This window comes from Parasteatoda tepidariorum, chromosome 4, assembly GCF_043381705.1.
Source record: "Parasteatoda tepidariorum isolate YZ-2023 chromosome 4, CAS_Ptep_4.0, whole genome shotgun sequence".
NCBI lineage: Eukaryota > Metazoa > Arthropoda > Arachnida > Araneae > Theridiidae > Parasteatoda > Parasteatoda tepidariorum.
This window is the reverse complement of record NC_092207.1, coordinates 66,075,423-66,091,412: the sequence shown is the minus strand read 5'-3', so window position 1 is coordinate 66,091,412 and position 15,990 is coordinate 66,075,423. Positions and strand designations below refer to the sequence as shown.

Below are 15,990 nucleotides of genomic sequence, written 5' to 3'. Positions count from 1 at the left end.
TGATTATTTTTTAATTTCAGGTAACTGTCCATTTGGTTCTGGTTAATATATTAACAGAATGTTCTGACATAAAGCTAAAATAATTGCACACTTAGAAACCCAAATATCTTGTGTTTTTATGGAAAATATTGATGTTTAAAAAGAAATAAACAATAAAGATTGAGAATCAATTTCAGGTTTTTCCGAGCAGGGATGCTTAGCCTCCTAATTCATTAACAGAAAACCTAAACAGAAGAATGAGCTATAGTGATTATTGCAAGGACTAATAAACGACTAACGGTTCCACCCTGATAAACAGTTTAAAAAATAAAATTTTTAATGATACAGGGCTGATTGTGCTCCGGATTTCCGGAATTTTCGCGAACAATGATCCGGGGATCGAAGGTCCAGACGTTTAAAAAAATCAAAGATCACAAAATTTCAGGAAATAAAATTTTCAAAGGTGGAACTTAAAAACACAGTTTATTTTATTCGTTTGTAAGGGAGAGCCAGAAAGATACTTTATAAGCTTATATTCATGATTAATAAAAATTTTTTTATCAGTAAATAGTTGTTATAATCATAAACTCAAGAAAGAAAGACATATTTGTAAATTTTAATTACTTCTCCAGGTCATCATAGGTATGTGTAAAATTTTTAAATATATTTTAAGTAAACTAAGAAATATTGAGAAAAAGGGAAAAAAACTTGTTAAAATTGTTTTCTAATTTTTCAATTTAAACTGTTTTTTTTTTTTGTTAACTCAAGAAATTTTCCGGAATTTTGACTTAGACCCAGAATCATCAGATGACATCAAAACACTCTAAAATCATTGCAGTGATTAGTTATATTGATTCCAATTCATATTTAATGGAGGTAAAAAAAATTTTTTCCTTATTACCTGTAAATCTATTCTTCAAAGATATGGCTTTCTATGGTCTGGGGGAAACACAATTTAAATCACAAGCAATTTTTCCCCTGTAGTTATTTTGTATAAATAAACAATAAGCCATTTTTAAGTCTTTTATTTTTGTGCATTATGTATCACTTCAGTTGACACTAGTTTGACAAGTGCCTTGAATTTACAAGTGGGTTACCATCTTCCATATGTTATTGTAATAAATGAGCTTGACTGAACTTATTTGTATTTTAATGGAATTCAAAACTTGATAAAAACGTTACTATGTTAAATCTTAATTTTTTTAAGTGAACTTATGCAAGCATATTATACATAATATGGTCCATTTTCATCTACTATCAGTAAAGATCCATTTTTACCATCTTCTAATATTTGAATCAAACCCTTTCCAATGTCTTTATAACTAAAAATAAACAATAATTGTATTATCATGATGTTTTTATTAGTTTTACTATAGTAATTATTAAATAAAAAACTAAATTGCAGAAAAAATTTGTATTTCATTAAAGAGACAGAATTATTCATCAAGTTCACCTTCATTTTACCAAGTATGGAGCTGATTCCTATTAAACAAATATCACTAAATTCAATAAATAAGGATTTACATGCAATGTCATTATTATTCTCTAGACATTGTGAACATCCTCCTCTTAATAATGTCATTCACTAAAACCCTTTCCTTTCAACTTATGATGTCCTTATTAATAATCAAAAAGTACATATTTGTTTTATTTAATATTTTTTCTTTATTTTTATATTATTAAAGCGTTTTATCATGGTGCATAGTTTTTTAAAAAAGTGCTTATTTTCAATTTTCGTTTTTTAGAAGCCCTTTTAAGTGCTTTTTCCATTGGGTGTTCTTAAAAGGTGCTTTATTTTCCCCTTTCGAAAATGAGATTATTTTTTCTTTACCATGTCGATTTTCGTCACGTATTATGCAAAAGTGTGGATTTCACATTGTTCTATTCAACGTTTTTACAATTCATTCAACCATAATCCATTTTGGCCTACAGTCGGTCCATAGCGTATGAAAGCGCCAATCATTTTACATGTTTGATGAGATACTTGCCAGTCCACATGTGCAACTCTGCTGTATTTTGTAAGATATTCTCAATTTCAGACTTCATTTTTCACCCTCTGAAATCGAACAAAAAAATCTCTCGATCTTTTTATGGTGACTAATATAATCAAGAAAAGAGTTCTTTAAAGTCTTTGAAAATTATTTTAGATTTTACAAATGTATATAGTGCTTAAAAAGTACTTAAAAGGTGCTCATTTGTTGTTGAAAGATTTGGCTATGCACCGTGTTTATATGTGGTCCAAATTTAAATTGATGCAAATTCTCTGCATTCCCTTTATTTATATTTGTTAAATTTATTATACATTTTTTTGATATATCAAATGATCTATCATATGATTTGCATAAATTATATTTTTACTATTTTTGGTCATTTACACTAATAATGGTAAATTTCTTCTGATGAATGATACAATCACATATAGGCTGATCTAATCGTTTTTCTTTAACCGATTTATTCTATTATTGAAATTGCAATTTTGGTCAGACATTCAACTTAATGATTTGTCAATTACATACTTATTTTAACATCAATTTTAAACTACATTAAAATTTTATGGGGAGTCTATTGTTTTATTCAAGCTTGCTTTCATAAGTTCAACTTTGATATAACTTTATTCAAAAGTACTAAACAAAATTTCAAACTAAGTTGAGGAAAATCTTTTCAGTATTTTAATTTAGAAAAAAAAGATCCATCAAGATCATCTTTAATATTAAAAATCTAATGTACTTCTTAAAACATTAAGTCGGATCTAACTATTATTTTATTTTTAACTCAATTTTATTCTATACACTGTACTATTTTTTATATGCTTTATACTATTAAATAACTTATATAATTGTTCATAAATTAAATATATCTAGTTTACTTACGGAATTAATGGGAATGTGTCAGCAAATTTGTATCCCTCTTCTACATCTAGACAGTGTAGAAAAAATGTATCATGAAGATTTGTATTTGCGGCAACTGGACAAATAGCATTCACTTTTATCCCACTTTTCTTTAGGTGGTATTCTGCCTGTAAGAATGGAATTATTCATAACTCACTTTTTTGAATAAGAACGAAATTTTTGAACAATTTTGAAGGTCATCACAAATAGACCTTCTTAGGATTCTGTAGTCTTTGTTTCCTATTCCTTTTTTTTTTCTTTATGATTATAACCGTTTTGAGGTTATTGTTTTCGTGTGTCAACGAATTGAATTGTAATATGCTTGTTAAGCTTCCTTACTTTGTGGCTATATTTACAATGCATAATGCTATTTTTATCAAAAAATTTCCCCCAAAATATATATATATATATATAAATAAGTAAATAAATAAATAACAATGCATAAAGTCTAAGTTCAAATCTAAATATCTCTCTTCAGTTCTTAGGATTTATTAAGATCAACTGTATTATGAAAATTGCTTTGTAAAAATAATTTTCCGAAAGTTTATTAATATGCAGATATAGTTGTTTTGTACAAAGTGCATACTTCCTTTTATTCCTTCCTGTCAATTAAAAATTTCATAAGAATTTATTTAAAACGTAATTTCACTGTGTAATAAGAAATGTAAAGAAAAACCTTTAATTTCTTGAACTTCTCTTATTTGTTAAGGCTTTATTCAGAGAAACAAATTATTCTTAGTTATGTTAAATCATATATTTTATGATATTACAGTGGACTTAAATTTCCTAAGTTTTTTTTTATTTTTAAAAAATGTCCCATTATTTTTCTTATCTTGTAAGTAAGTATAAAAAAAAAACAGTCTGGGGAATGATTGGAAAATTTGTCCCCTTATTTTTAATCTTTGTACATTTCACCATATATTGAAACTATGAATTAAAATTTAATTTCTTAAGAACTATTTGACTGATTCTGCTCTAATTTTGTTATTTAAAATTATGAAAAAAAATTTATGCCTTATAAATCAAAAATTTGAAATTTTTTTTGAAAATCTAAAAACAAATTAATTTGCTTCTGATAAAAAAATTATTTGAATTTCTCAGTTACGAAAAAGTATTTCTCTTACATTAATAATCCCTTCCATTTTTTTTTGAAAAGTTTAATGCTCTTGAATGATGCTCTACTATTGAGAGTTTGTTAAGAAATTAAATATGTCAAAATCAAAATTTTAGTCCAAAATCCAAGATGGCAAGAGAAAGGGCCTCCTAAACCGATTACCAGTATAAAATATCACAGCCTTTAATATACAAGTTTTATGTAAGAGAACTAATTTTCTTCTTTCTGCTTTAGTTTTGCATGTTTGAAAATATTTTTGTGAAGTTAAAAGGTTAGTTTTAATTTTTAACATATATGCATGCCTCACAAAATTATGTATTTATTAAGAATAAAATTCTTACTCCGTAGCTTTTAGTCAACCCAACAACTGCATGCTTAGTGGCACAATACGCAGGAGAAAGTGGAATTTCTATTAAACCTAAAAAAATTTTAATATATTCATGTATTTTGTTGGAGTTTTAATTTTTTATTAGAAAAATTTATGCATATTGTTTTATGAAAATTTTTAATATAGTTTTTACTTTATTCCTGCTTGAAAAAAAGATAATTTTTAAAAAGTACAATCCCAGGTAAGCTTTATTTTCACTCAGCAAAAGCCTTTTAATGTGAACCTAAAAAGGTTTTTTATGCGTTTTACATGTAAACCTGCTAATACTTATAACGATATCTGTCACAATCTGCTCTATTCTATGCACATTACCCTAATCCATAACCTTGGAAAACAATCTTCTATATAGAAATCTTAAATCAAGGTTGTCTTAGTGTGAAAAAATCCCTGAATAAAGCATGTCTTAAGGTGAAAATAATCTTAAATCTAGGTAATTATAATTTCTTTTTGCAACATCTTATATGCTCAGCTAAAATCCACCTTGTTATGAAATTTTAATAAACAATGCAATTTGATCCTATCGCTAGTGTGACGCCAGCTAAAACGTCATTATGGACTTAAGTGACCATTTTACCTTAGTGACAATACTTTTTATAAGAGCTTTGAAAAATAATTTATAATCCTTTTAAAATGAAAGGTTTGAAACTGCAATATTTTTATTTTATTGAAAAAAGGTTTTTAGTACAAACATTTTTGTGACAATTAAAAGAAAATTCAGACATAAGATTGCCGTAAGGTTACATGCTTTCTGGATATGAGTTTATAGGATAAGTAAAAGCAATTTAAAATAAGTAAACGAAGCTTCATGCATAAACTAATGATTAGAAAAAGATATGTTTCAGACACAATTGTTCATGAAATTCTATTTCTTGGATCTACAGTCCAGACTCTTGACAAGGCCGTTTCGAAAAGTTTTTGTTTATAAAATTATTATTATTTTTTTTATATGAAAAAAAAAACTTCAAAGAAGTACCATAATTCCGTGAAACATGGATAAACGAGTCCAAACTTTGTTCCATTTAGTTTAGACTCGATAATATTTATATTTGTAGAAAGCTTGGTTAATTGGTGATTATATTTCGATATTGTGATGGTTATCAAAAGTTGGTTGTATGGATAAATTGTAGTTTTTAATAGCTCAAGAACGAAGAGCCGCTATAATGTGTTTTATGTGATAACAAAATCAAACTTAGACTGGAAAAGAACAAAAAACGGGAGAAAAAGAAGGAATTAGAATGTATTTTATACCTGCTGATACAAAAGAGGGACTTAGTGCAGAGAAATTAGTTGGTTAAGGTAAGATGAGTGTACAGAAGAAAATAATGATTTAAACTATGAAATTTCTTGATATTGATACTGTAAAAATTGTTTCTGATTGCCTTAAGTAGTTTGAAGATGATATCTAAAACATATTTATGATTTTGCATAGTTTTAACAAGTCATTTTTTAGATTTTCTTATAATTATTCTTAAAATTATTTATTATTATTTGCTTTAAAATAACAGTCAACATTTGCCTATTAAGATACAATTAATAAAAGTGCTTATGTTTATATAACATGATTCTTTTTACAAAAGAAGATGATGTAAGTAGTTGATACCTGCAATGGATGCTGTGTTAACTACAGAGCCACCTTTTCCACCCTTGTCTACTCCCATATATTGGAAAGCAAGTTTGACACCTTGAATAACTGCCATCTAAAATCACAAAGACTAATTGTTGGACTATATTTTGCTGTTTTGTTGACTTAATCTTATTTTCAAGTAACCTTTTATGAAACTTAAAATGCATATTAAATTTTCTATTACTGCTATCACTAAAATAGATTACAATCGTAAACTAAAGAAGAAAAAAACTCATGTATTTTTGAATATTTATAGAATTTTGCTTATTTGAACCTTAGATTTAAAGTATTTATCTATATTGTTTACATATTGTGTTACTCATTACAACTATCAATCTCTCTTTATATATACATTTATAACCATGTTAAATTGTGTTTGTTTGTCATTAATTTTTCTTTGCATTTACATTTCTATTTTTCTAATTGCTTTTTCTTATTTGTTTATCCATTATGGGGCCTCGGGGTACTGTCAGTTTTCGGTATTACCTCTGACAACAGAAAAGCTCCTGTGTGTTGACAGGCAGTTTGTCCCCTTATGAAGTGCTGTCTTGCTAACACACATATCTTAAAATATTCTTCGTATTTCTGTCTTTTTAAATTAAATTAAGACCAATTTGGTTTTAGTTGTTTTTAGCTCTTTTCCATGTTGATTTATTATTTTAATTGTTATTTACTTAGTTTTTTTTTTTTTTTTTNTTTTTTTTTTTTTTTTTTTTTTTTTTTTTTTTTTTTTTTTTTTTTTTTTTTGAATTTGTATAAATCAGTTTCATTCTTTGATTACACTGAGTAGAAGTCGTTTTAAAAATTACATGAATTTAACATCAATTCGATTTGCTTTAATTCAATGTAAATAAATATTGTTTGAATGTAATTTAGATATTTTTTTAAAAAGAATAATCAGTATACAAGAATTAAAGTTTACAGACAAGAGCATTTTAATTTTTTTTTTTTTTGAAATTATGTATCTGCTATGATGATATTATCGTATTTATTGTAATAACTGGCAAAAGTTTCTGAAAAGGTTAACCTTGTGATAAATTAAATATATTTACAAAAATGATGAAGTGTTTTGAAGTAGGGCAAAAAAACTTTTTTTTAAAATTTTGTTATGCAATTTCATTGAAAAAGAAAATTAAACTTAGAATGTTAATAGTCCCAAAACTAATTCGAAACTTGGGAAAAGGAAGCGATGACCTACCTACACGAATTATTTACCCTTCAGCTTTATTTTTATTTTTTTTTCTTAAATTCGTACATTCTAAAAAATTTTATTCTTTCAACAAAAATGAAAATTTGAATTCGTAAAATATACAATACGCCATAAAAAAAATTTAAAAAAACGGACCACCCTGAATAACTTTTGATTTAATGATCGGATCTTCTCGTTCTAGGACTCATTCATAATAGTTCGAAGGGGTCACCACAAATATGCTAAATAATTAGTGCTGACGACATTTGTAGCTACAAAATCCGACTTAAAAATATACTTTCTCCTAATAAACATGCCTTTTCCGAAATGTTCGAGAAATATATACTAGATCTAGTTGAGTTTCATTGCCCGGTATTCTCCTACTCTGAAGTTTTAGATGTTCAGTGACACTGACCGGTATGCCCTACATCAATGTTTTTAGAATTTAGTCTCCTTGTGACCGCTAATTTTGTGCTGTAGTAGCGGGAAGGTTTTACTTCTCAATGCATAAGAAATTCGTTTTGGGATATTCCAGGAACGGCAAACGGATGCTGGAAAGATATTCGCGTCTGTTGAACTACTGGTTATAAAAACTCCTTTTCTTTAATGTATGTAATTTCAAAAGTTAGATACATTTATCAAGAAAAATATTCTCTCCCTAAATTTCTCGAAGCACTCCCTTAAATAATCAAAAATATCCCCTAAGTCTATTTTTCTGTTAAAAAAACTACGAAAAAAGAAAAAGCACCCCCCAAAAAATGTCTATGGCTTGTTGCCTCCTTGTTACCCCTATATGGACACCCCTGGTTTCTAAAACACATAACCAAAATCTTATACTCAAGAACTTATCAAGTTAAATTCTCTAGTTTCCTTCCAGTTTTGTTCATCCTGTATTCCATCATTATTAACAACAATGTCAATTTTTCCAAACACTTCAATAGTTTTATCAAAGGCCAAAACCTAACCAAAATTTTTTATCTGCAAGAACTTACCAAGTTAACTTCAATGGTGTACTTCCAGTTATGTTCATCTTGTATTCCAGCATTATTAACAACAATGTCAATTTTTCCGAACACTTCAATAGTTTTATCAAAGGCAGCTGTTTTAGAATGGAAACAAAATAATGAAGTTATGCTCATTATTGAAAAAAGTGATATTTCCTTTCTTTTTGTATCAAACTCAAAAATGTTTGCAGGTAATTATTGTCTAGAAAATCAAAAACGTAGATAGTTAGTGTAAGTATGGCTTACAAAAAAATAAACTGAACTATTCAATTACAACGATTTTTTAACTTGTAGTGTCTCTACTACAAAAATACAATTCCGATTCACTAGTATACGAGATTCATATTCGTATAAGACATGTTAACTCAATTCTATGTTGATGTACCTTTTTCTTAGATGAAAGTTGGCATTGTTGATAACTACCCTCCCTAGATTGGTGACCTTCGAGCGTAATGTGAACACGCTTACCTTGACAGAAACTTCTACTTCGATTTGAACACGCCTTCTTCGATGGATGGTCCCCATTGAACCGTTGACTTGCTACTCATGACTTTTACATTATACACTTCATCGCGCTGTAGCTACTCAGTCTCGATCACACATAACATCGGCCTGTATACATCCAGCTGTTAATGGCAACAGAGGAGCGACCATGATCAGCATTTAAAAGTACGGTGATTTTAATACAGCTCTCTCTGCTTCTCATAAAACAGCAATGAATCAACTAGTGGTATTTTTTTTATCGAATTCTATCGCAGATATAATTTTGGTGGAGGAGTACTGTAGAGCGTCCATTACTAAAAAAATATAATTCCAATTCACTAGTATGTAAGACATATATGTTAACTCGATTCTATGTAGGGGTTCATAGATGAAGGTTGACATTGTCAAAACTACTCTCCTCACTAACTCTTATTAAGGAAGTTGAATTGAGTTTTTTGGGGTCCACACAAGCCTGAACTCTATTAAGAATTGTGTACGTATCTTTCATTTAAATGAAAAATGTAACAATATTTCATTGGTTTCGAAACGTAATGTTACTAGGGGCAACCATAACGTTAGAATTACAGCAGTAAAATTAACTTGTATGGTTGATGTTAAATAATAATATGCGTGACTTTCATTCAGTTTGATCTGAACTGATTGTACTTTTTATTCTTATATAAAAAGTAAGGTAAGAATGATGCGTTTTAAACTTGATTAAAATAAATAATCCCTACTATTCAGAATCTTAAAAATTTTGATTTTATTATTTTATGTGGTTTCTACAAAAAAAAATTGTAGGCCGGGATAGCCTGGTTGCTAGTGCGTTGGGCCCTCCGTAAGTTCGGACGCCCTGTGCATAAGATGGTGACCCAAGTTTAAATAACAACTGCCCTCCAAGCTTTTTTAAAAGGGGACTCTTCTATCACCCAAGAAATCATTTCAAATCTTCAGGACTTAAACAGAACCTGTACTCTTCTGTGGATACCAGCACACATTGACATTGCAGGCAATGAAAATGCAGATAAATTAGCCAAAGATGCCAGAAATCTCAACCTTAATGACTGTAATGTCTCCATCCAAGATGCAAATGCAATTGCTAAATCTATAATCTTAGTTTATAAACTAAGAGAAAAACCAATTCCAGCGAAACACATGATTTGTAATATAAATACTGATAGATCCACAACAAAAACTATAGCCAGGCTAAGAACCAATCGCCACAGAGGCATGAAGATCGACAGAGAGGACAGGAAGTATAGGAATTGTGAAAACTGCCCAGATACGCAGTTGACGTACACCATGCCACATCTTTGAGTGTCCAGCAATGAGTGCTAATCTAAGATAAATAGGAATCTTGCCGTCATTGATAGATCTTTATGACGATAATATCAAGCAAATCGCAGAAGCAGTAATCAAGACTCATGGAAACATTTGATTCGGCTATGTCATAGACACAACGGAAAAAATATATATATAACTGGGGATACTGGATCGGAGATTGATCGTGCTCTGGTTCAGGTCAAAATCACGATCTCCGAACGGATGGATGGGGTGTGAACGTGCCCTTCCTGTAAAACAGGATATGACGTATGTGTGATGTCGCCGGATCATCCTCAGAAACGTTTCCCAGATCGTCGCCCATTGTGCAGTTCTAGTGAATAAAGTCTTTGTCTTTTAGCTACATTACAGCATTATTGAAATAAGCTTGTGCAGCAATGATGTTGGCGGACGTGTTGTTTTCAGAATTTTTAGTGAATTCAACAATTTTTGAAGAGGGAAAGACTTTTTTTTTCGTAAGGAAATTGTTATGAAAACTTATCAATCTGTGGACGGGTGGTCTAATGTAAACAATAACAAACGTCCTTAAACCGGAAGAAATTTAGAAAATTTCCGGTGTATCCCTCCGCTTATGTTATGACTACGAGGCGATGTGTGAACAAGCCTAATATTCTATGCAGTTTTGTTATTGTAATTTGGGTTCAAATCTAAACATAATTGTACCATTCATAAGAGCTTTCAGAAATGTATTGATTCTCAGAGGTCGTAAGGCCAAAAAAAATTTTGGAAAGTTAATATCTCATTGTGAATAATTCTTAAGGTTTGCCATGTTTTGTATTTTATCCCTTATTTGGCTACATTTGAATAAAATGTCGCCAAAAATATCTTTAAAAATATCTTTTTAAGTTAGCCTAATTAGAAAATATTCTAATGATTATAATATTAATATGATAATGCTGAAGTTTAAAGGCTGAAAGAAAGAACTCGGTACATGTGAAATACTGCAAAAGATATGATGCAATAATATGATGGCGCGTTTTTTCAATCTACGGCGTAAAAATATATCGGAAGCAGTAACCCGGAAGTCTTGAAAGAGCAAAGAGCAATTTAACGCCACCACCCTTAGCTTTACACGATCACCCATCCATTTATGCAGACGGACAACTTAGCGTGTATTTCAATAGTTTTTGTTCTAATTGGGTTACATGCCGGTGTCAGATTTTCATGTAAAAGAGGGAAAATAATTCTTATAGAAGGAAAAAATTTTACTTCGGCATACCTTTGAAATCCTCCTCGTCTGTCACATCACACCTTTGGAAAAATGCATTCGCTTTTAGCTTATCTGGTAATCTTCCAATATAATCTAATCCCCTAGCTTGTTTTACGTCACAAACACAGACCTACGTATATTTATTTAAAAGAAGCTATACACAATAAGAAATAATAATGCTAATTTGTATCATACTACTAGTTTTAAAGTGAAGGAAAGAATATTGTACCTTAAGCCGTATGTACTTCGGACCAATCTAGTGTTTGTGCTCCCTAGTTTTAAGTGATCGATATGAGTACTACTTTACTACAGGTACTATATATTGTGTTGTGGGCCATTTTGAGCTTTCTAAGCCTGTACAGAACTGTTTTGAATTTTTCAGTTGCTGAGTAATATTTTTCTATTCAAATTGATTAGAGGATGAAGCACTTACATTTGTAGAAAAATGTCTTACTTACTCTATTAGGAGAAATACTATTTTTTTTTAAAGAAAAATAAATTATTTTTCCTCGGTCTACACAAAATCGGAAAAGTGTGTGATTGTCTTGTATATTTAACAAGTGTAAGAATTGTATTTTGGGACGGTCCCAAAGGTATGTGCGACAATCACCTTTGAACCTCAGCGAGTACAAATGAGAACGTTTTACTGATATTTAAAATGTAAAAATTGCTAATAAATATATTAATTTTCGAAATATAATTTGGTATTATGTTTATGATTTGATTTGTTTTAGTTAATGCAGACTGTTTGAAAATATTATTAAAATTAAGTTTTAATTGTATGAATATTCATATTCGTGAATTCTAAGTCCAACAGATGAGTACTCAAAATTAGTGTTTTAACGATCTAACATCTTATGATGCAAGGTACAACATATGATGAACCATGAAGCTGTTTGAATTCATTCTTTATTTTTTTAAGTGTATGACTATATTCATTCAAAAAAAATTACATTAACAGACAAACATATAATGTATTCTCACAAAATTTGTCATTTATTTGAATTAGTACTACATTCAACTTAAAAAATCAAAATTGGTCTAAGATATATGACACTCCCATCTCTATAATTGATGTACCAGATCTAGATGAATAATATTTTTCTTAATCAAAAGTTAATTTTTAAAGCATCGTGCTTTGTGTCGTTATTATCCAAATAAATACAACACATATAATTTTATAATCGTCGTTGAACAGCCAATCTTATTTCGGATTTATGTATACTAATGTTTAACTCCGTAGCCTTGTTATTTTCAACCAAATCTGGAAGACAATGGGAATTCCTGGATCAAGTATTGGGAGAAATTTTTTTTCGTGGAGGTCTTTTTGATGGAACTAACCAGAGATTCATAAGATGATGTTACGTTAACATTCATGAAAATTTTCTTAAGAAAAACTGGTCCCATTATGTATTTTAACTAATAAGAATTATGTAAAATTGTGTGACAATATCAGGAACTGAACTATTGCAGATTAATATCTTCATTAGAAGTAATTTTTTTGTTTTAACTAAACATTAAATTTTTATTTAAAAGAATTTTGCTCATGAATTTGCAATTGTGACCAAAAAGACAAAAAAAAAAAAATAAATAAATAAAATAGTGCGTGGAGTCCCTCCGCGCGGAAGAAGTTAAACTTCGTAACCTGCGACGTTAATAGTAGAAGAATCAGTAGTCGTAGAAGGATCACTAGTTCTATTCAACGACTCTTTTTTCTGCTCCGCTCGCTTCCGTTCTCTGTAATAATGGTGATATTGTGCATTTTTCCCTCGTGGACCTCTTGAACCAGTGGAAGTGCTTGTGATTGCCTCATCGTCTCGCCATGGAAAATGTATTTGTATTAATAATGTATGTGAATGCGTCATAATGTAATTTCAAAAGAGAAAACNTTGTTATATATGCATTTAAAATCCTTATCCCGAATGTAAAGCAAAAATGCTTACAAAATGGTTGGTTTAATGTTAAAAAGCTTACATGAAACTTAGTTTATTAGCATAACTTAGATTTAACAAAGAATATTTTTGGAAATTATTTTATTTTAACTGTAAAAAGAAATTCTGACTGTTCAATGATACTTCATTCTCTTTCAAAACGTTTAAAAGCTAGAGTTGAATTTTTCAGTAAAATGCTAAAAGACTATCTTAAAATCATTCTCTCATTTGTTTTGCAATGACTCAGATAATTAGTAAAACCTTCTATAGCTTATAGATGGAAAACAGATGTAACTGGTACAAAAACTAACAAACGACAAGCAATTCCAGGGCTTTAACTCCAACTTCTTTCTAAATGCTTTTTCTTGGCGTTTCAAAAGCAATTTAAAATATACGCCTTTTAATGACATCAAAACATTTTAAATGCACTGCAGTGATTAATTATATTGAAATTTATATTTATCTTCATCCTTATTTTGATGCAGGCAAAGAAATATTTTCATTATTTCCTACAAAACTGTTCTTCAAAGATATGGCTTTCTATGGTATGGGGCAATAGTTACTTAAGAAATGCCCCAATTTAAATTGTAAACAAATTTTTTCCTGTATTTCTTTAGTGTTTCCTTAGTGTCATATTTAAATTTTTTATTTTCATACTTTATACATTTTAGTGTTGATTATTTCGGTTAACCAAGTTTTCACAAGCCCCCTAAATTAACGAATGGGTTGCCTTGATTCATATGCTTTTATAATAAATGAGTTTTCTGAACTTATTTGTATTTTGATGGAATTCTGATCTTCAGAAAAAAAAGTTTCTACGTTAAATCTTTATTTTTTTAGTGATGATATGAAAGTATTTTATACATAATGTGGTCCTTTATCATCTACTACCAGTAAAGATCCATTTTTACCATCTTCTAATATTTGAATCAAGCCCTTTCCCAGATCTTCAAAACTGAAAATAAAAAAAATAAATAAAAAATAGATAAAAATTATGTTTTTCCACGATGCTTTTATCAGTTTTACTATGATAATCATTTCAAATAAATAAAAAAAAATTTAAGTTATATTTTCAGGCTTTTTTTCTTTAAGTTTGAAGCTTAACCATAATCATAAATCATTCACCAAGTTCACCTTCATAATTTTACCAACTATATAGGTGATACCTTGGAAATAACATATAAATTTAATACTAATTTAATACACTAAATTTAGTACATTGCTCGACAATTTGCTAAGGAACAGTTGCGTTTCTTATATATATATATAAGAAAGAAGGAAAAGATAAAATTAATAAGTTTTATTTACTGTGCATAAGCTGCAAGTATATAGAACTCATAAAATAAGTTTGAAATATGGAGAAAACATGAATAATAATAAAGATTAATGAAAAGAGATGACGAAAAATTATTAAAATAAAATATTTAAAAAAATTCTTATTTAAAAAAAAATATTAAAAAGCTGGAAAACAAAATAATGATAAGATATAATCTCTTCATCAGCTCACACGATTATATCCGCAAAAAAGAGTATACTTTCTAATATTGTAATATAAATCTCATAATAAGATTTTCTAATATTGTAACGTAAAATAAAATAATGTATTCTTAATATTCGGAAATTTGTAGGAATAACGCTGAAGAAAAGTGATAAGATCGTCTCGAAATGAGTATAAAAAAGTGATTATACGATTTAATTTTTGCGTATCGTTTTATATGTATCGAGATTTTAAAATGGAAAGTTGTTGAAAAGATTAACGAAACAATTATTCAAATAGGAAGGGCATGCAAATCGTATCTTTCAATTTACGACTAGGATAGGGTTTTATATTTTGGTAGCTATTTCTTTCAGTAATGATTACGCGTTCGTGGCTGATGACTGCTAATCTATAGCTCCAGCTGTAAGGGATGTGATTTAAAATTTTTTTATATTCTATAATACAAATATAATTGTAACAAATTCAATTGCATTAAATATATTCATCTGAAAGAAATGAAAATAGCCTACGAATTTTGTTTTTAACTTAAATAAATCTTTCGCTATAAATCTTAAATAAATTTTTTTAATAGTATTTAAATATTTGGGTGTTTTTGTTTGCCAGAATTAAAAGCAAAGTTAATTTTTGTATTACCGATAAAATAATACAATTAAAGACAAGATTATAGTATATAAAAAAAATTTAAAACTTTTGCAAAAATATTAATGCTGTTTAAGTGAATTTATTGATTTAATATTTATTACATGTTTTATATTCTAATTGAAAAACACAATTTAATTTAATTTAATATTTTAAGAATTAAACGGCAATTTAAAAATATTTTTCAATTTTTAATATTTGCATTTCGAATTTTAATTAAGATTTCATTTTTAATTTAAGTATTTGTTCATTAAGTTTTAGCGATTGGTTATTATGAAATACCAGGTAGCAGTTGTTAATTATTAAAAACACAAAGGATTTGAACTATTGAGAAAAAAACTCTTTGAACGCAGTTAATAATGTCTATAATGATGAAAATCACAAATTAAACTGAAGCCCACGATGTAATAATAAGCTTTAAATTGCTTTTTGAAACCTCCAGGAAAGATCACCTCTATGAAGTGATTTCCTCTATTTACGACCACATTTAGGAAGCACGAAATTTTTTCTATAGACTTTCTGTTGATGGAAACCTTTAGGAGAGACCATTAAAACCTCTGCACCAAATACGGAAAAGGTAAAATAAAGAAACACGAAAAAATATTAAAACAAAAAATATTAACTAAACAAGTAAGTAGATTGAAATGTATTCTAAATATTCCTATTTAGAAAGCTCTTTTTGACAATCCCTGAAAAAGATCT

General features: G+C 28.6%; 1 protein-coding gene across 2 annotated transcripts; it reads right to left on the bottom strand.

Annotated features, from left to right (window-relative positions):
* Window positions 1-1,007: 1,007 nt before the first annotated feature.
* On the bottom strand, window positions 1,008-14,387 carry LOC122270313 (15-hydroxyprostaglandin dehydrogenase [NAD(+)]-like). Of its 2 annotated transcripts, XM_043047169.2 has the most exons (7): window positions 14,016-14,387; window positions 11,230-11,350; window positions 8,175-8,281; window positions 5,970-6,066; window positions 4,323-4,399; window positions 2,850-2,995; window positions 1,008-1,301 (listed from the first exon to the last, which is right to left on the bottom strand). In XM_043047169.2, the coding sequence occupies exons 1-7, from the start codon at window positions 14,187-14,189 to the stop codon at window positions 1,205-1,207; spliced, it is 819 nt and encodes a 272-aa protein (XP_042903103.1). In that variant the 5' UTR covers window positions 14,190-14,387; the 3' UTR covers window positions 1,008-1,204. The 2 variants fall into 2 exon arrangements, with proteins under 2 accessions (XP_042903103.1, XP_042903104.1); XM_043047170.2 differs by lacking the exon at window positions 14,016-14,387 and having other exon boundaries at window positions 8,175-8,388; window positions 11,230-13,104.
* Between the last annotated feature and the right edge of the window lie 1,603 nt (window positions 14,388-15,990).

Coding starts and splice junctions, on each gene's coding strand:
- LOC122270313 (XM_043047169.2), bottom strand. CDS start 14,189: ATGATTATCATAGTAAAACTGATAAAAGCATCGTGGAAAAACATAATT. Junction 6,067..8,174: donor ACACCATTGAAGTTAACTTG/GTAAGTTCTTGC, acceptor TTGTGATTTTAG/ATGGCAGTTATTCAAGGTGT. Junction 1,302..2,849: donor GACACATTCCCATTAATTCC/GTAAGTAAACTA, acceptor GTTTATTTTTAG/TTATAAAGACATTGGAAAGG.